Below are 21271 nucleotides of genomic sequence, written 5' to 3' on the forward strand. Positions count from 1 at the left end.
TAAGTGAAAGCCAGTGGCAAAACGCCACATATTGTATGACTGCATTAATACCAACTATCCCTAACAAGGAAATTTATGGAAACAAAAAGTAGATAGGTAGTTGCCTAAAACCAAGAGTTGGGGACGGGTATGGTGATGATTCCTAACAGATAGAGATTTCTAAAGATCTAAAAGTAGACTGTGGCATGCCTGCACAACTCTGTGAATATTCTAAATACCACTTAATTGTATACTTTAAATGGGTGAATTGTATCATTTGTGAATTATATCTCCAGAAAGCTATTTAAAAAACGACATGAGAGCCTGCTTTGTACATCAAAATGAGTTATTTTAATGAATGAAAAACATTAAATCTACCAGTCTACAGAAAAAGAAAATGTGTATTTGACATCGTTTAAGGTGGCTCTTACATCAACTCCTTACTTGGAAAACTGGTATTTAAATGTCAAGAATTAAGCTCTTCTTCTGTCTTCCCAGCATTGACGATTTTGAAAAATTTTTGATACTATTGTACGTAACACTGCTTTAGCTAAGTAAGTATATCTTCTTAGTTCCAAGTATCCTAGAGAGGAGGAAAATCATAACAACTATAAGCTTAAAATATTTCAGTATAAAAAATTATTTTAAATTGTTAATATATTAGTTCTCACGAAAAACAAAAATAAATTTTTCTACTTGTTCTGTTGGTCAGTGGACAAGATAATACTGCACCAAGTTTATCAATTTTGTAAAACTGGAGAAACTGGAAAAAAGTGATCACAAATAACCAGTAAAGTATTTAGAAAAACTATTCCACATATCCCCAAGGGATAAAAGCATCCATTCCAGTGTGTGAAATACAGAAGCAGAGTGTTGTGTACTATGCTTTAATGGGATGGGAAGCTATGAATAACACACCAGTCAGAAAAAATGTGATCGAGGATCCCAGTGTACTCCATGATGCTGGGTACAGAGAACACACACCTTTCATTTTGATGAAATGAAGGCAAAGGAAGAGACAAAGCTGGAGAAGAACCCTCTTGCTTAACTCACCTATCAAGCCTGCTCTCCAGTCATTCCTGCTTAGGACTCCCTGTGGCCGGGTGAAACAGGACTCTTTCCCTTGCTCCAGATGAGAGACCAAAGCTGGTTTGGAAGTGGGTGACACTGCTTGAAAAGAAGAAAACATAACAATAATGAGAATAATCATAGGGGTCAAATTCAAGCCTGTGGCTGCAAGAACAAGCAAGGGAGGTGAGGAGAGTAATTCCTGGGTGAGCTATACGACAGGTACCCTAAAGAGGTACTGGGAAGGATCCTGGGATGAAAAGTCAGGATGGTTCTTCCAAGGAAGCCTGAAATACCCTGGAAGGCAGATTTCTATTTAAAGGGCAACAAGATTTTTTACCTTCTTTGTCAGAGGATGAAAATCTCCCGCTATGGGAAAAAGACAAATGGCTCCTAGGAGTAACTCCCAGAGGGAGACAAAGTGGCTGCATTCTCTCAAGATAAATTGGAGGTTCAATACTAGGCTAAGGGTATCAAGATATAGCTCAAGCCCTACTGTACTCAGAATCACCTCTGAGGCAGGTAGGGAAGGAGGGTAGCTTTTACGATAGAAAAAGAAGGCAGGCCTTTTGCAAGTCAATAGATACCAGGGCTTTCTATACCTGGCACCCTTTGACATCGCTATTTGGGGTCAGCTAATAATTATAAAAGAGCCCTTCAACCTGAGGGCCCAGGCAGAAACCAGCAGCAGAGAGGCCTTACCTACAAAGGCCACAGCCTCATAGTTCTCCAGCATCACATCCCTGTACAAGGCCCTCTCGGCAGGCACCATGATGGCCCATTCCTTCGTAGTGAAGTACACAGCCACGTCCTCAAAAGCCACTGATTCCTGAAACGACAAGTTCCTACTTTCCCAGACCTCAGTACTTTGGTGATGGTCAAATCTGCCAATGAAAGACCTGAGAAGGGCACCTACAAATGATACGTATTCAGTATTGGGTCCTTCACGTGCCTACAGAGTTTTTGTGTAAAATTTAGGTGTGGAGGAAGAAGATGCAGAATTAAAGGTAGCCAGTCAGAGTTCAGCATACTTTCCCAGTGAGAAACAAGTACACCTCCGCTATTAGCTTCTAAACATGTGACCTCCACAGACACTGAACCTGCTGCATAGAAGCTGGGCTTGGGCCCGAGCTCAGAAGTGCACTTGTGGAAGGAGAACGGACCCCTGAACATAGCTGTCAGCTTAGCTCTAAGCCCCTCCCTAATTTGTATATATCCCAGTGATTATTTGGGTTACTCATATTACTCCATTACCCAATTCTACTTTCATTCTAATCCTTCTTTCTTGCCTGTCTCCTTGCCCACTACCCCAAGCACAAAAGCTCTCTGATCAGTCAATGAACTCCCACCCACAGCCTGTCTTCATGCAGAGGTAGTGAGGTTAAAGAAGCATAGGAAAATACTGCTTACTTGAGAAAGGCTAGGGTCTAGACCAACTTGGTGCATAAGGCTCAAGACAGGCCTAAAAAGGTGGCTATTTCAAGTTTTTAAGCCCTGGAGTCAAGCTCTGTATTTCAGAAATAGAGCTCTAGTGGAAATGGTCTTAACATGGAGTATGAGATTAAGGGAACCTATGAGCCAAGTGCCTAAGAATATTTTGTCAATTATCATTTTTATATATTTTTAATTACCTTGGAGAAAAGCCCTCCATGTTACGTTGTGTTGCAAAATTCCATGTAACTCACTAACAGTGAGTGTCATGGAATACTGGTTCAGACAGAAAATTCAACTAATAGAACTGAATAGGGATTTTAAAAACAGACACAGACATATATGTTCACCAAATGTATGACAAAGTAACTAGAGCAATTCAGTGGGTAAAAGGCAGATTTTTCAATACATAATCCTGAATCAATTCGATATGTATATGGGGGGAAAAAGAACTTTGACCCATGCCTCACACCTTTAATTTGAGATGAATCACACACCTAAGTATAAAGGTAAAACAAATCTTCTAGAAGAAAACACAGAAGAACATCTTGATGATGTCTGAGTAAGAAAAGATTTCTTACACAAAACAAACTGATATACTGGACTTCATTGAAAGTAAAATCTATTTATCAAAAGATACCATTAGGAGAGTGAAAATGCAAGCCACTGATTGGGAGAAGTTACTTAATAACATGTATGTCTGACAAAGGACTTACAATAAATAAGAAACAATACAACTTAGGAGGAAAAAAGGTACAGTGTAATAAAAAATACGAAAAAATATCTGAACAGGGAGTTCACATAAGAGGATATGCCAATAAACCTATGAAATGGTGCTCAGCATCACTGCTTACTAGAGATGAGAAAATTTTTTAAACCCCAATGAGATACTGCAAACGAGTGACAACAAGTATTGGTAAGGATGTGGAGCAACTGTACACGGCTGACAAAAATATAAATTGGAAGAATCGTTTTGGAAAATTGTTGGGCAGTATCTACTAAAACTAACCAAATGTATATATACCCTATGAGCTAAAATTTTACTCACAGAGACATACCCAAGAGAAATAAGCGTCTATGTCCACAAAAAGACAAGAATGTTCACTGCATTCTTATTCATGGTAGCCCAAAATGGGAACAACCAAAAGTCCATCCACAATAGAATGAATAAAATGTGCTATTATCACAAAATGAAAAACTACTCAGTAGTGAAAAAGAACAAATCACTGCTGTGTGCAACAACGTCAGTGAAGTTCACAGACATAATGTTGAGCAAAAGAAGGTAGACACAAAAGAATGCATGTTTAATGATTCCACTTATACGAAGTTCAAGAACAAACAAAACTTTCCCATGGTAACAGAGGTCAGAATAGTGGTTAACTTTGGGATGAGTAGTGGATTGCTTGGGAGACAGTATGAAGGGGCCTTTTGGGGTGCTAATATTGTTCTATGTGTTTCTATGAGTGAGGTCATACAATTGTACATAGTTCTAAAAAGTGAGCTATACTGTTAAGACTTGTGTTGTATAAGTTAAACCTCAATGAGAAATGTGTGTGTGTATATATATAACATATATAAACGTATGTTACATATGTGTAAATGCGTATATATAGATATTTTTATGTATGTATCTAATAAACATATATGTATATACACACAGGGATATGTACAGAGATAGAAAAAAACAGCTTACCTGGGGCCTGGTTGTTAAGGACACAGCTGTCATCATCTGACCTCTTTTATTCCTTTCTGGGTAAAGGTAAAAGTCTCAGGTGCTGAAGGTAAAGAAAAAAAAAAAACGATAATAACTTTATTGACCATAAGTCCTACATACAACCTCTGACCCATCCTGTTTTGAAGGCTATATAAATAACCGTTCATTAGTTATTGCTTATTATCAGTCTCACAAACGCGAGATAGCAGGCATACGGAGAAATGCAAAAAGGAGGTAGAATCATCCAAGGAATGAGTGATGAAAAAGTGGACTGAGAAAACTATAATTTCAGCTAATCCATAGAATATATCACAGGGCAGAAAACAGAAAAGGAAACTAAGGTAGACAGTGGACAGAGTGTTATAGGCGGAAAAGAAAGTTGGAATTCTAAACAGTTAAGATCCCTGAAATCCATACAGTACAGATAAGAATGAGTTATGTAGTACAGATAAGAATGAGTTATATAAAAGAAATCCATTAAATACTGTAAGATCTCAGCATGTTTTTCCTCCTATGCTACTTAATATTAGAATGAGACAGTTTCTATGACTGAAGTAATGAAAGTTGAACAGACTTTGAAAATAGTTATTAGAAATATTTTCATGTCTCCCTACTACTATTTTTCCCCTAAATACAAGAAACTCATTCAGTTTTATAAAGGTGTTGGGAGTGGGTGATGAGAAAGAAGACATTACCATATTAAAAGAATCCATCAACTTCATAACATGTCCCAAATACTCCAAGTTCCAAATGTTATAGTATAAGGAAACAAAACAATTTCATTTCTAAACTAGTTCCAACTCTCATTCTGGGTCATTTAATTAGTTCATCATTACAAAGTAAGTCTTTTGCCTTTCAAGAGTGAATCATCAATATTTATGCATTAAAGACAACACGTGAAATACAAAGAGCTGCCAACAGTTAGATCAGAGATATTCAAAAGCATACAAACAAACACATAAAAGTGCATGTACTCATAGACCTTAAAAACAACTTCCATTCCAACTCCATATCTGCAGTTTGCCATAAGTCTTAAGGTACTGCAACAGCATCAGACAAAACACTATAAAGCCAGTGCACTGCCCCTCCCTCCAATGACTCTTCTTAGTGAATTCAGAAAGCCATTCAGGAAGGTAGAGGAAGCTGAAGGTGTCAGAGAAACAGCTGTCAGGAGACGCCAGAAAAGGCATCTTGGAAGTTAACAGGGAGTCCAGTAAGGAGAAATATTTACGAGTGTAAAGAGAAGTACTTTAAAAGAAAATACAATGTAAACCTACACAAGTAATGCTGCTAAATTCACGGATGGTTTCTGTCCAAGAAAGGGTAACAAAAGCAGTGATTCATAGTGAGTAAATAGGTAACCCTTGTAATTGTGGAATCTAATTCTCTAAAATCATGATACTGTCATTGTATCGGCAGTAAATGTCCCTTACAGTGGATATTTAATAGGATTAGCGTATCAAACAAAAGGACTTAAGCAAAAAGGTCTGATCTGCATAGCTGACAATCTGTGAAAGGGAAATCATCTGGAAATAGAACTACAACAGAGGCCACCCTACAAAACACAAAACACTCCCTATGGAAGTGTCTTCCTATGGGGAAAACTATGTGGAGTTGAAGCACACTCCCAACATAGTTGATTAATGGCAGGGACATCAAATGTTAACCTATGAACCTTGACAATTAAATTATGACAGTGGAGTAAAAGTTCAGAGACTCTAAAGAAAAGAATATAATGAACAATGTTAAGAGGTCAAGAAATCTTTCGACATCTCCAATCCTGTACATAGGTAACTATGTTAAACACTGGACACATATTAGGTGCATGACGGATACGATTAGTCTTTTTAGATTTAACATTCTTATGAGCCAATCCAAATCGCAGGGCTCCATATTTTCCAAAATGGGACATCCTGGGGACGGGCAGGGAATACATTTCAGTATTCTCAAATTTTTGGTTGCTCTACAACAGTAACAAGTTTCAAGACTGGTGTACACTATGGCAGACGAAAATAACTGATCACCAACTGATTTTCTGGGACCAACTGAAAACGTGGAAACTGACAAGCTGAGGGGTAGGGTCGGGGTTTCCGCATCCGGGGCAAAGACAAGGGGGCTGGAGCGACCGAGGGGTGTGTTCTGTTGCTAGAAGGTTCTGGAGTGTGGACAGTTAAAACTTTTTGTGGGCTTCGAAGTTAACATGCGAATGTGTGTCAGTATCTGACTCTGAGTGGGCCACAGGCTGCCGTGGGTACAGGCAAACGAGGGGGTGGGAGCCTGCGGCCAGCGTTCCAGGCCTCTGCCAGCGCCGCATCTCGACGCCACCGAGCCAAGCTCGGGGATCGGCATGAAGACCCCAGTACCAGCAGTAGCCACGCCCGCCTCCCTCGGGGCTGTTTCCCGTCCTCCTCAGACCCGCTCACCGTGGGCTCCCGGCGGCCTCTGCAGCTTTTCAGCAAGCAGAGATGGTGGGCGCCACTCGCCGATCCTCACAAACCAAAACCTCGCGCGACAAAAACGAAGGCGGCCCCGGAAGTGCATCATCACACTGACTGGTGAACCCATACACTCTCTGGATTTCTCTCTAGGACTCCTGGAGGACCCCACATCTTGGTGCTTCCCTCCTAATTCCCGCAAGGAAAAGGGCACGCTGGCGAGATAGGCTCTTGGCGTTCCTCCAGAGCCCAGTTCTGAGTCGAGGCACCTTGCTCATGACACTGCATCATCGTGCCAACCTTTAATACTGGCTTCCAGTGCCTTTATTACTGTGCTACAATAACTGCAACTACAAGTCTTACCCAGAATATGCAAGAAAATGTGAATGGTTATACGTTTTATTGATCTTGTTAAATTTAGCATTTGGATTGTTATAGCATAATCAACTAATCACACATTATACAACCAGGACTTCTCTTGAATTGCTGTAATGATTGCACTCCTAGAATGTGATATCTTTCAATGTTGCTGACGCCTCTCACTTCCATACATTACCACTAGCAGAGAGGATTAGCAATGGACCATGGGCAAAGTGAGAGCAGTCAATTTATCCAAGAAATATTCATCCCCTGTCCAGCAGAGCTGAACACTGTCCCAGGAAAACAGCATCACTACATCAATCAGAGGTAAGAAAGGATACCTATCATGATGAAAAACCTGTTGAAAGCACTTAGAGGAAATAGGTGTGGCCACCCCAGAGAACTTACTGACATGCTGTGCCAAAGCCTGTGGAAAGGGTAGAGTAACTGCCTTGATGCCAACAGTGAAGGGTGTGAAGAATAAGGGACATTTGCTCCCACCTCCATTGTCCTTGGGTGTTGTGTATCACGTGCAACATCACTGTAGGAAGACAAATGAGCACAGGCTGACACAGGGGCCCACACATGCAGCTCAGATCTGCTGCAGGGGTTTGCAGTCGACCCCTTGTAGCCCAGAACCCTGAATTCACCCTGTGCCTGGCATAAGTGAGAGCCACCCAAAGTCACTGCCGTTCTGGTAGCTCAGTCTCTTTTCTTTATTTTTCAGGGTTTTTAAAAGTGTGATTCTTTTTGAAAAATCAAGAAATTCACCTTCTCACGATGTAGAAAACTGAAAAGAGTATAGCCTCACCCTTACAACAACAAAAAACAGCCAGATAATCTAAAATTTTCTCTTGAACACATCAGAAAGCTAAGATCTGGGGGCAAACAAGTTAATCTAAAATCTGATGTAAGACAGGCACTTTCAAGAAGAGATGGTTGTAAGCACATGTTTACATAGGACAGATGCCATTGGATGCCATGTAAGCTGTTAAGGAGAAATCAGCTAAAATGTTTAATGAGTTGCTGAGGTCCAAGTGTTGGCTAGCCTAAGAATATAGAGACTACAGAACTCCTTTGAACCACAAACACAAGCAGAATTTCCACCCACTTGTATATTCTTCTCTATGGACATCATCAAATGTGTGCACACACACATACACACATACAATTGAAGGTAAGGCAAGAAGAATCTTATGAAAACCTCCCCCCTAGAAAAGACATGAATCCCCATCCAGGTCCTTCTCTCCTGTTTCCCCTACAGAACAAAAACCCTAAGCCTCGGAGGATGAAGAAGCAAATCTTGTCACCCTTAGGGACTGGTTAAGATCCAGTGGAACTGAGGGGAATAAAGTGAACAAAAAGCTCTCTATTCACAAAATAGCAGTAGAATTGCATCCTGGTTCCAGACCATGGAGGTGTCCTACAGCTGAGGATAGGGCAACATCACTTAATAGACCCCACCCTTAAGTCTCAGAGACACAGTGCCTACCTAAGATTAAAGCTGAATCACAACAGAAAATGCCATCCCTTCTACCACCATCAAAATATCAAATGCTGAGTCAATAAGAGCAGCAATCTACTGCTAGAAGAAGGATAAAAACATGGAGAAAGACCCCTCTCTGAGGTACAGCAATGAAGGGAAGGCCTAAAGTTGAGAGTGGTGCAAACATTGAGAAAATCTCCTTTAGCAAACCATCCCACACACTAAACTCAGGGTAATACTAGAAGAACTTGAAGCCTGTGGATAACCATAGCAACAAAAACACCTAAACACAGTTTAACTCCTGATTAGATCAACTCAAGCCTTCACAATAAAGATCTACCGAAAGAAAAAGTATGCCTGTTTCATTTTTGCCTTAGCCGCTATACGTTATTTGTGTGTATGTGTATGTGCATATATGGGTGTATACTATATGTGTATAGCATGTGTATATAAATATATATACATACACGAATATTTGGATGCAGCCAGAGAAAAAAGACACATTACATACAGAGAAACCCAAATAAGAATTACAACCAATTTTGCATCAGAAACCATGCAAGCCAGAGATAATGTAGTAACATCTTTAAAGTGCTGATAGTAGGTCAGAGAAAGGTCAGGAACTTGTGAACCCAGAATTTTATATCCCGCAAAAATATTTTTCAATAATGCAGGAGAAATAAAGACTTTTCAGATAAACAAAATTCATTGCCACCAGATCAGTACTATAAGAAATGTTAACAGGTATTCTTCAGGCAGAATGAATATGATACCAGACAAAAACTTGGACGTACACAAAGAAATGAAGACCTCTAGAAATGTCAAGAAGTGAAAATAAATATAAAATTTACTTTTTTCTTATTTTAAAAATTACTCTAAAATATAAGTCACTGTCAAAAGCAAAAATAATATCAAGGTACTATGTTAATACCATATGTAAAAGTAAGACATGACAAAAAATAGCACAAATGTTGGGAGAGAAGGTTTGGCAGTTTGTGTTGCAAAACCCACACACTACATGAGAAGTGATATAATATTATTTGGAAATAGACTCGAATTATAGATATATATTGTAAGCTCTGAAAATATGCATTAAACTGTTCAGTAGAAATAATAAATCAATTATGGGGATAACACAGAATCACAGAAAATCCTCAATTCAAAAGAAGATTTAAAAGAGAGAGAAAAAAAGAACAGTTAGAACAAATACAAAACAATTAGCAAATGATAGATTTTAATTCAGTCATATCAATAATTATATTAAAAGTAAGTGCTCTAAACGCACTAATTAAAAGACAGAGGCCAGGCACAGTGGCTCACGCCTGTAATCCTAGCACTTTGGGAGGCCGAGGTGGGCAGATCACGAGGTCAGGGGTTCAAGACCAGCCTGGCCAACATCGTGAAACCCCGTCTCTACTAAAAATACAAAAATTAGCTGGGCATGATGACACGTTCCTGTAATCCCAGCTACTTGGGAGGCTGAGGCAGGAGAATTGCTTGAACCAGGACCCAGGAGGCAGAGGTTGCAGTGAGCCGAGATTGCACCACTGCACTTCAGCCTGGGCAATAGAGCAAGACTCTGTCTCAAAAAAAAAAAAAAAAAGAAAAAGAAAAAAAAAGACAGAGAATGTAAGATTTGATTTTTTTAAAAAAAGCAAGAATCACAATAGCAAAGACTTGGAACCAACCCAAATGTCCAACAATGATAGACTGGATTAAGAAAATGTGGCACATATACACCATGGAATACTATGCAGCCATAAAAAATGATGAGTTCATGTCCTTTGTAGGGACATGGATGAAATTGGAAATCATCATTCTCAGTAAACTATCGCAAGAACAAAAAACCAAACACCGCATATTCTCACTCATAGGTGGGAATTGAACAATGAGAACACATGGACACAAGAAGGGGAACATCACACTTCGGGGACTGCTGTGGGGTGGGGGAAGGGGGGAGGGATAGCACTGGGAGATATACCTAATGCTAGATGACGAGTTGGTGGGTGCAGCACACCAGCATGGCACATGTATACATATGTAACTTACCTGCACGTTGTGCACATGTACCATAGAGCCTAAAGTATAATAATAATAATAATAATAATAATAAAAAGAAAAAAAATACAATGAAAAAAAAAAAGCAAGAATCAACTGCATGCTGCATACAAGAAACATGCTTTAAATATAAACACATAAAAAATGTTAAGTAAAAAAATGGATGAGGTTCTAGGTAAGATATAATTAGCCTATTCTACCTAGTTGTTTCTATTAAATGCAGGTCTAAACCTTGGGTAGGATGCATACAGTAGGTATTTGACTCTGAAAGGTAAATAGGAGCAAGCTGTTTGAGGAGCAACAGAAGTGAAAGTACCACAAGATTGACAGTGAGTTTACCATTTTTTTCGTCTCATATTCCCTAGCCTGAACTATACATAGCCCAAATTCTGGAAGTGTGCATCAGCAGAGACAGAAGTAAGGGAGAAGCCCTCGAGTTCTTTAATAGCTCAAGGCGTGGAAAGGAGTCATCTGATGCTCCGGAAGAGAATAGAAATCCTCTGATTTCTTTTCTTTGTACTTCCATGTCCCAGTCCCAAGTAATCTGTGCTGGGGATAGAAGCAAGACTAATGGGTGTTGTCCAAAACCTAAAACTCAGAGAGAGTAAGAATCTTTCTCTCTGATCAGTGGAGCTGTGATCTCAAGAGGGTGAGAGAAACTCAAGCTGCTTTTTTTGTTTCTCAGTCCTCTCACTGCTTAGTGTGACCATAAGGGAGTAGCATACAGTTTCAATTGCAAAAAGTTTATAGCAGAGAGGGCTAGATAAAACCTCAGCTTTCTACCTGGAGGATCAGAAAGGAGGGGCAAGGGCCAGGCACGGTGGATCACGCCTGTAATCTCAGCACTTTTGGAGGCTGAGGAAGGCACATAACTGAAGGCCAGGAGTTTGAGACCAGCCTGGCAAACATGGCAAAACCCCATCTCTACCAGAAATACAAAAATTAGCTGGGTTTGGTAGTGGGTGCCTATAATCCCAGCTACTTGGGAGGCTGAGGCACGAGAATCGCTTGAACCCAGGAGGTGGAGGTTGCCCTGAGCCAAGATTGCGCCACTGCACTCTGGCCTGGGCGACAGAGCAAGACTCTGTCTCAAAAAAAAAAAAAAAAGAAAGAAAGAAAGAAAAAGAAAAAAAGAAAGAAAAGAGAAATGAATAGACCAGAAACTACTAGCGAAATTTCAGAGAAGGTTGAGGTCAGTAAAACAATTTGTTGAAGTTATTTATAAACTCCTGGGTTTATTCCTGAGCTACACATGCATGGATCTGACCCCAAACAGCACAGACAGAACTAAATATGGAGTACATCACCTCCCAAGCCCCAGAATGGCCACTCGGTAGCCTGCACAGGGAACAGATATGGATAGTATTACAAAAAGTTTTGAAAAATGAACTGATATTAGTATTAAAAAAAATCAAAGAAAAATTGCCAGATTTTGCACCCTGAACCCAACAGGGTTGAATTACTGCTTTTTAAAAAATTAGCACTATACTTAAAATTTAAACATGCTTCGAGGTCTCATAATATAGCATTCAAAATGCTTAGGATACAATACAAAACTACTTGGCGTACAAAAAAAAAAAACCCAGAAAAAATATTGTTTCATTGAAAAACAAATCAACAGATGCTAATGTTAAGATGACACAGATGTTAGAATTATCTCAAAAAGACTTTAAAGCAGCTATTACAAAAATATTCAAACAATTAAGAGTGGGCACTCTTGAAATGAATGGAAAGACAGAAAACCTCACCAAAGAAATAGAAAACAAAAGAACCAAATGAAAATTTTAGAACAACAAAAAAAAAAAAACAAGAAACTCAGTGTATGAGCTCAATGGCAGAATGGAGAGGACAGAGGAAAAAAACAGTGAACTTGCAGATAGATTCATAGAAATTATCTAATCTGAAAAACCAAGGAAAAAAGATGAAAAATGAAAAGTGCCTTAGGGGCCTATGAGGACAACATCAAAAGGTCTAACATTCACGTCATCAGAGTCTCAGAAGGGGAAGAGAAAGAGTGTGGTGTAGAATGAATATCTGCAGAAACGAAGGCTGAAAACTTTCCAAATTTGGTGGAAAAACATAAACCTACAGATTCAAGCTTAGTGAATTCCAAATAGGATAAACACAAACCCAGGCCTAAATACAGCATAATCAAACTACAGAATAAAAAATATTTAAAAGCTAAGTGCAGTGTCTCATGCCTGTAATGCCAGCACTTTGGGAAGCCAAGGTGGGAGGATTGCTGATGTCTAGGTGTTTGAGACCAGCCTGGGCAACATAGCATGATCCTGTCTCTACAGAAAAGTTTTAAAAATTAGCTGGGAGTGGTAGTATATGCCTGTGTCCCCAGCTATTCAGGAGGCTGAGATGGGAGAATTGCTTGGGCCTGGGAGGTCAAGGCAGTAAACCATGATCTCACCACTGCACTCCAGCCTGGCGAACAAAGTGAGACTCCATCTCAAAAAAAGAAATGTATTTGAGAAAAAGAAAAAACCTGGAAGCAGTCAGAAAAAAAAAATGCATTATTTATAGGGGAACAGTGATTCACATTACTCCAATTTTAAATGGAACAGTATTTTTAAAGGGCTGCAAGAAAAGAATTTAAATGGAACAATTTTTTGTGTGTGTGTTTGAGACAAGGTCTCGCTCTGTCACCCAGGCTGGAGTGCAGTGGCATGATCTTGGCTCACTGCACCCTTCGTCTCTCAGGTTGAAGTGATCCTTCCACCTCAAACTCCTGAGGAGCTGAGACTACGGGCATGCACCATCACGCCTGGTTAATTTTTGTATTTTCTTTAGAGATAGGGTTTCACCATGTTGGCTGGGCTGGTCTTGAACTCCTGACCTCAAGTGATCCACCCTCCTCAGCCTCCCAAAGTGTTGGGATTACAGGCGTGAGCCACCATGCCTGGCCATAAATGGAACAATATTTTTAAAGTGCTAAAAGAAAAGAATTGTAAACCCAAAATTTTATGTTAAGTAAAAATATCCAAGGGCCAGGTACAGTGACTCACGTCTGTAATCTCAGCACTTTGGGAGGCCAAGTCCGGTGGATCACATGAGGTCGGGAGTTCAAGACCAGCCTCGCCAACATGGCAAAACCTCATCTCTACTAAAAATACAAAAGTTAGCCGGGCATGATGGCATGTGCCTGTAATCCCAGCTACTTGGGAGGCTGAGGCAGGAAAATCACTTGAACCCTGGAGGCGGAGTTTGCCGTGAGCCGAGATCGTACCACTGTACTCCAGCCTCGGTGACTGAGCAGGACTCTGTCTCAAAAAAAGAAAAGAGAAGAGAAAAGAAAATATCCTTCAGGATATTTTTCAATGTTTTACTTTTTCAGGGAGGTCTTACTCTGACAAACATTTAAAAATAGCAAACCCAGGCTGGGCGCGGTGGCTCACACCTGCAATCCCAGCACTTTGGGGGGCCGAGGCAGGCAGATCTCCTGAGGTCAGGAGTTTGAGACTAGCCAGGCCAATATGGTGAGACCCCGTCTCTACTAAAAATACAAAAATTAGCCAGGCGTGGTGACGGGCACCTGTAATCCCAGCTACTCAGGAGGCTGAGGCAGGAGAATTTCTTGAACCTGGGAGGTGGAGGTTGCAGTGAGCTGAGATCGCGCCACTGCACTCCAGCCTGGGCAACAGAGTGAGACTCCATCTCAAAAAAAAAAAAAAAAAAAAATATATATATATATATATATAGCCAACCCATCCCCAGCACTCGCAACTCTTTTCCTTCAAGTATATATGATTTATTCCTTTTGCTTATTGCCTTTTCCTCCTGACAACAATATGAACTCCAATGCAGTCAATTCACCGTTCTGTCCTCAGCATCTGGCACTTAATAGGCACTTGTGAAATACTGTGTCACAATAGGCACTTGTAAAATACAGAAATATAGTGTAGGGTAACCACATATATAGTAGTCTGTAGACTATGTATTGTGGTCACCCCACAGACACAGCCTGGTCTCTCACCCAAAATTTGTTTTGGATGTCTAGGCTTAAGACATCATGCTCACACCAAGCGGCTAGAAAAAGATTTACTACTCCCATAATGAGTAATGGCAGGCTCCCAAGCTGGTCTGAATGGCTTGAGAGAGCAGGGGAAAGGCTCTGGTTTTGGGTTCTACGGTGTTTGGAAGGTGGGGCTGAAGTGAGGGTTTCTCCATATGGGACACGTAAGGAAAGCAGCACCTGAGGTATTTTTTATCAGCTTGCCCAGATATGAAGCAGACAGAGAAAGAGGAGTGATGGGGCTTGAAAGCTGTCAGCAACCAACATCAAAAATGGAGCCAGACTCCTTATTTCACTATGTGGCATGCAGTGTGGTCTTAGCATTTCCTGGTTATCTGGCTGCTGCGACAGACTAATAAGTGTCTAGTAAACTCACATACACTCACCAACTATCACTGTATCTACTCACCCCAGTGCAGGGAAGCCTGAAGGCTATGGCAAAATCTAAGGCTAGCACGTTTGAAGGCTCATTAAACATTTCCAAAAATAAATGGGATCACCTCTCTCCATACTCCTTTTGTCTATATATACTGCCAAAGTGAAAACCAAACATTACCACTTCCTTGCTCAAACACACTCAGTGCCTAATTCAGTTTCTCCAATCCCTCACCTAAGGATTCAGGACTCCACAGTATGCCCCAACTCATCTCCAACCTGGCCTCCCTTACCTCCCTGCCCACACATTTCACTGCAGCCACACTTAAATTTCATCTGTGCCATAAATATGTTCCTGCCTGTGCCTGTTCTGTCTGCAATGCCTGCCTGTCCTTCCTTTCTTTCTATCCATATCCCCATTGCCAAATGTTCAGATGTACTTTCTCCATGAATCTTTACTAAGACCTACAACTAAATAACTTCCTTCCCCTAAATAAACCTATTAAAAACTCAACCTACCCATCCCACTTACAGAAATTATTCTCACAGTTCCAGGTATTACAGACATTTGGTGCCTCTAAGAGACTTTTTGTTGTCCCTCAAAATGTTTTTCCCTTGTTGACAGAGATAAAACAACAAGAATAAAATCCTTGTATTTAATTGGTCAGGTGAATGTTCAGAATAAAGGCATTTCCCAGATGCCTTTGCATCTAGACATGGCCACAAAATGTGAAAACCAATGAGCATGTGAGTCAGGACTCAGCAATAGTGAGCCATCTTGGGCCACACACCCCTATTCAAAATCTGCCATTGACTTTCCTTCATACTTACAGCAGAATCCAAAGCGATTACCATAGCCTAGTGGGTCCTGTATGACCTGACCCCTACCTCTGTCTTTGATGTCATTTCCTCCTATAATAGTTTCCTGAGGCTGCCATAACAAAATACCACAGGCTGGGTGGCTTAAACAACAGAAATTTATTTTCTCACAGTTCTGGAGACTGGAAGTCCAAGATCAAGGTGCTGGCAGGGTTGGTTTCCTCTGAGCCCTTTCTCCTTGGCTTGCAGATGGCTGCTCTCTTGATGTCTCTTCACATGGCCATGCCTCTGTTCATGTGCACTCCTGGTGTCTTTCTGTGTGTCCTAATCCCTGCTTTTTTTTTTTTTTTTTTTTTTCTTTTTTTTTGAGACAGAGTCTCTCTCTGTCACCCAGGCTGGAGTGCAGTGGTGTGATCTCAGCTCACTGCAACCTTTGCCTTGCGGGTTCAAGCAATTCTCCTGCCTCAGCCTCCTGAGTAGCTGGGATTACATGTGCCCACCACCACCTGGCTGATTTTTGTATTTTTAGTAGGGACGGGGTTTCACCATGTTGGCAAGAATGGTCTCCAACTCCTGATCTCAGTTGATCCGCCTGCTTCAGCCTCCCAAAGTGCTGGGATTATAGGCATGAGCTACCACATCCTAATCTCCTCTTCTTATGAGGACAACAGTCAGATTGGATTAGGGCACACTCTAATGGCCTCATTTTGATTTTATTACCCTTTAAAGGCCCTGTGTCCAAATACAGTCACATTCTGTGGTACCAGGGGTTTGGGCTTCAACATATCAATTTTTGGAGGACACAATTCAGTCCACCTCCCATACTCTGAACCCATCCCACTCCTAAGCATTGCCGTCTCAATCTCTCTCTCTCTCTCTCTCTCTCTCTCTCTCTCTACTTACACACTGCAAGCATGCTCCCTTCCTGCCTCAGGGCCTTCCTACTTGCTATTCCCTCTACCTAGAATGCTATGCTCTCACTCATCAACACATCTTGCTCCCTATCTTACTCTAGTCTCTGGTTCAAATGTTCCCTCACCAGAGTTTGTCTTTGACCACTCTATCCCTCTCTATCCCCTTTCCCTGTTTTGTTGTCCTTCATAGCACTTACTATTACTTGGCATAACAATTTATACATTGTGGGGTTCTCCCTGTGTTAAAAATATACCTGGGATTTGTTTTAATTTGTTATAGTAATTGACAGACAAAGAAACAACTGCCTTTGAAAGAATTTATTACATATAGCTCCCAAGAGGAGGGGCATGCCACGCCATGCAGAGCCATATGGGAAAGTACCAAGCCAGGAGGCAGAGAAGTGAAACAAAATCATAGGAAAGGACTTTATTATGTAGTGGCAGGAAGCTGTTAGGTGGCAATGTCCTCTATTGGGCAGGAAGTGAGACACAGATATTGGGGTCTATGGTTAGAGGTTTATAATGTGATTTCACACGCCTGTGAAAGCCTTACTGCAGGAGATATAAACAACTTTGGCCTTTAGTTTGACCCTGTGATCAATGGAAGCCAATTTATCAATTATATAATCTATAAATGCTGGTTAGAACCTCTCATATTTTGATGTTTTGCCAATATATTCAAATATTTAATAAGGGATTAGATTCCCATATAACTGGTTTAGTTTGCTCTTCGTGTATTTCCATGTTCTAAGGGCATCTTTTGCTGCCACCACTCTGTTTCCAGGCTTCATCCTGTCCTCTCAGGCCAGGTGCACTTCTGTGCATCTATCTCATCCTACCTGGGACCTCTCAAACGTCATCCTGCTGGTGAATACAAATGGATACATCTTCGCCTTTGGACACAGATTCAATGAAATGCCTCCATTGACTTACCTCAAAACTCAAGTGAACAGAAGTTTGAAGGAACCCAAGCTCACCTGAGGCCTGGCTATAAAGGACACAACTGTCAACCTTTGAGTTAATTCTTTTCATTGAGAAAAGTATGATTCTCATGAGCTAAAGGCAGTACATCAGCAAGACTGGACTGATCACAACTCCTGAATAGAACCTCTACCCCAGGCTCTATTTTAACATTTAATATTGTATATTGGTAGCATGACTCTATGCTCACAAAAGGGAGATAACAGGCACCCATCAGAATGCTGAGGTGAAGCACAGATGAATCTAGGTAGAAACCTGAGAATACTGTAAGTTCCATGGATCCAGACCCATAATCACAAGATCACATGATCACAGGAGAGGAGACTGGGGGAGTCAATGGATAGAGGATTTATAAGCCAAGAAAAAAAAATGGAGCCCCAAACTGTGAAATCCAAGAAGGGGTCATGTGAACCCCAATTTATAGCCAGTTTTTCATAAGTATAAGTGACAACCTACTACTTGTGATTGGCACTTGAAGGGGGAGGCAGTCGCGTGGGATTTAATATGTGGGAACTAATCCTACTCTAGGTAGTGTTGAATTGAATCAAATCATAGGACACCTAGTTTGTGTTTGCTGGAAGACTGGTTGTTGGTGGAATGAAACCCCTACACATTTTGGTGATCAGAGGTGAAGTGTTGTGTTAAGTGGTATGAGATTGGGAAAAACACTTTGGTTTTTCCTGTCTCTCACAGAATTAAAGTTTCCAAGAGAAGCATCAGAAGAGTGGAAGTTTGGGACCAGCAAACCACAAGCCCTAGGCCCCAAACTAGGGTCAAGTGGAAAAGAAGGGTACAATAGTGAAATGGCCCTCCTCTCCACTTCTGCAGCTCCAGTGGTGCTGTTCCTACTCATTATCACACTGGAATGGTTGCAGGATGAACATGATCCTCAGGAAATGGAGTGAGTCCTTGGTAAGGCAAAGTGGCTGTCTCAGATTCTGCTTATTGGAGAAATTTCCCTTTTCTTGGTCCTCTAAGTTCACATCTGAAAGGAACACGAGGAAGGATACTCATTGAGAGGGTTGAAGGGGACACTGTTCTGACTTAACAAAGCATTTCCTTTTGGCATGATATTGGGGACCTGGAACTCTTAGTTGACTGCATAAAACAGAGTGCTTTTACTTATAATAGAAAAATCTGAATTATAGGTATAACCATAAAGCAAATTTCTTGGTTCATTTAACAAAAAAACCCTACAGGTAGTTCAGCTTTCAAATGTGGTCTGATCCAATAGTTCATGTTGTCATTAGTGCCAGTGGTGCTACAGCTCCATTTCTCTGCAATTCTCTTGATATTATTTTCTTCCTTCTTGCCCTCATAGTGACAAGAAAGTTAGCTACCTCTTGCTTCTGGAGCCATATGTAGGAGGCTCCACATATAGTTATGCAGTTTTTCCAGGAAGAACGTAGGGGCAGAAATTCAAACTGTTCTGTTTGGCAAGCTGTGGTGCAAGCTGTCTGCACCCATAGGTAGGGTCAACTTTGCTTAGTACGGAAACTCCAAACTTGAACCTATGGAGCTGCACCTGCCCAGAAGAGTGCCTATTTCTAATTTCTCCACCCAGATTAAGCACCTTTTTCAGCCCCACAGGGTCTGTACTTTATTTTTCCACAGGGAAGCCTTCTTTCTAATTTGCACAAAGGCACTATATATACTAGTAGTATATATAGCATGGCTATATGCTATTCAATTTAAATCCAGGGGCAAAGAGAGGGAATCTCTCCCTTAAACTATTTTTTAAAGTCCTGAGCTTCACTCTGTTTGGGGAAACCCCAGTTACATGCCCATCCCTAAACAATAAATGTAGCAAAAGAAATGGAACTATTTGAATTTATTTAAGCCAGTCAGGGCTTAACTACTGGTAGCTGGTAGTATAGTTAAACCCACCTTATATGGCTTTGAAATGTGGCTACCTATTAAAAAGAATAAAAGTGAGACTGAATGCTGGAGGAGCAACCAGTCAAATCCACTACATCACGTAGTATCAACTGCAGGAAAGTGAAAGGGCATCTATTCGCTGTTGAGCACTACCAGAGATTTTGTTAAGATTTTTTTAAAATGTAGCCTTCCTGATTTTGTAGTTTTGGTCTTTAAGAAACAGGATTAGGGGTTTGTCCCTATCCTCCTACATCTCCATTAAATCATTTCTGTTTCAGCAGTGGCTTCAGAGAAGTTTTAAAAATTAAACTGGCGAGAAAAGGCAGAGTCCCATACCTCCAGACGCTATCTCAGTTACCGGTGCTTTAGGACAAGAGCAGTATTGCATCAGTAAGGCAGAGGGTGAGCAGCAGTAGCTGTTTAGGAGAAATTATATTGATTTTCTATTCCCACTTATGTGGTTCCTCTTTAATATCTTCTAGTGCTTTCACTCACTTTGACGAAGAGAGAAAATTAACTTTCCAAGTAGGCAGAGTGACTGACTTTACGAATGATCTGAGCACCCACTATAGATAAAAAGTCTTCCTCTTAATAAATTTGTGTTCCATCCCCTGGTGTTCCCTTTATGCTGAAATGTATTCTTGCTTTGTCACAGGTTTTTGCTTGTTTGCTTGTTTTTTTTAGATCCAATCCTAAATTCGGAGGTAGCAGGTTTTTATAGGCTCCAAGAAATGACTAACACACTTCCAAATGGCGTTGGTCTATACAAGGGTTTCTCCACAGCGGCACTATTGGCATTTGGGGCCAGACAATTCTTTTTTGTGATGTGACAAGAAAAAAAAATCACATAGGTAGAGTAGGGAATCTGGAAGTTACCTCAGAGAGATAGGAAGTTATCCATTAGAGAATCTAGAATTCAGAGTATATTTTCATCAAGTTTGAAAGGTGTATCATGATAATAGAGACAGGAGACAGCCAAATGCTGCCCAGGTCATTGTGCACAGGGAGCTTGCCTAAACATGCCCACGGTGAAAAATTCTGTCCCTCAACACATGCCAAGTAAGGGAAATAAATCAATGTGGAGGGGCTCAGACTAAGGGCCCACATGCACACTGGGAGAATGGGGTGGAACCACTGGGAATTTGTGCCTTATGCAGGGAGGAGCCTGGCCTCTTAAACTCGTGTGTGGTGGCCTGTTATTCTGTCTGTGAAGTGGAAAACCTGCATGCAGGACCCCTCTTTTTGTTGAGAATTTTTCTTTTCTCTTAATAAAATCTACCCTTCTCACTTTTCAATGTGTCTGCATGTCTAATATTTCGTGAGACAAGAATCCAGATTTTAGCTGAACTAAGGAGCAAAAATTCTGCATCACTTTGGTGGCTCATACAGGGACATGAGGAAAAGTGAGTAAAATGTGGACCCAAAAATCTGTTTTCCTTTCGTTTCTGAGCTTTCTCATCCTCGGACGTCTTCTGAAGGTAGAGGAAACTGCAGTCTTCCTGCCCCCCACTGCCACTCGCAGAGGCTGGGAATGTCAGCCTCATCCAACCCAGTCTTTTCTATGGTACTTTCCTTACTTTGAGGGGTGACTGTAATGTTACCTATCTTTTCTTTTACAATATTGGGGGTGTTCCACCCCCACCTGAATGACCACAGGTATGCGCACAGGATGGACAGGTGAGTGGCAGCTCCCGGACCCCACTCCCCTCCCAGTTGGGGCTGGGGCACATGGACCAAGGGCCCCATGCTGCT

General features: G+C 41.0%; 1 protein-coding gene and 1 long non-coding RNA gene across 7 annotated transcripts in view; one reads left to right on the forward strand and one right to left on the reverse strand.

The window, feature by feature from the left end:
* Nucleotides 1-307: 307 nt before the first annotated feature.
* Nucleotides 308-21271, reverse strand: part of KRBOX1 (KRAB box domain containing 1) — a 65569-nt gene continuing 44605 nt past the window's right edge. Inside the window, exons 1-5 of one of the 6 annotated variants that reach the window (XM_054552204.2) lie at nucleotides 6616-6750; nucleotides 4172-4253; nucleotides 1750-1876; nucleotides 1033-1149; nucleotides 308-562 (exon numbers count right to left, since the gene is read on the reverse strand). In XM_054552204.2, the coding sequence (XP_054408179.2) occupies nucleotides 453-562; nucleotides 1033-1149; nucleotides 1750-1876; nucleotides 4172-4207 (390 nt within the window). In that variant the 5' untranslated portion in view covers nucleotides 4208-4253; nucleotides 6616-6750 and the 3' untranslated portion in view covers nucleotides 308-452. Of the gene's footprint in view, nucleotides 563-1032; nucleotides 1150-1749; nucleotides 1877-4171; nucleotides 4254-4887; nucleotides 6468-6615; nucleotides 6751-21271 lie in introns of those variants that run through there. The other 5 variants (XM_054552208.2, XM_054552207.2, XM_054552205.2 and 2 more) reach the window with 5 other exon arrangements.
* Nucleotides 6230-8824, forward strand: LOC129058581 (uncharacterized). Its single transcript, XR_008523762.2, has 2 exons — nucleotides 6230-7314; nucleotides 7715-8824. It is a non-coding gene; the product is annotated as an uncharacterized LOC129058581 (long non-coding RNA).

This window comes from Pongo abelii, chromosome 2 (assembly GCF_028885655.2).
Source record: "Pongo abelii isolate AG06213 chromosome 2, NHGRI_mPonAbe1-v2.0_pri, whole genome shotgun sequence".
In the NCBI taxonomy this organism is placed as follows: domain Eukaryota; kingdom Metazoa; phylum Chordata; class Mammalia; order Primates; family Hominidae; genus Pongo; species Pongo abelii.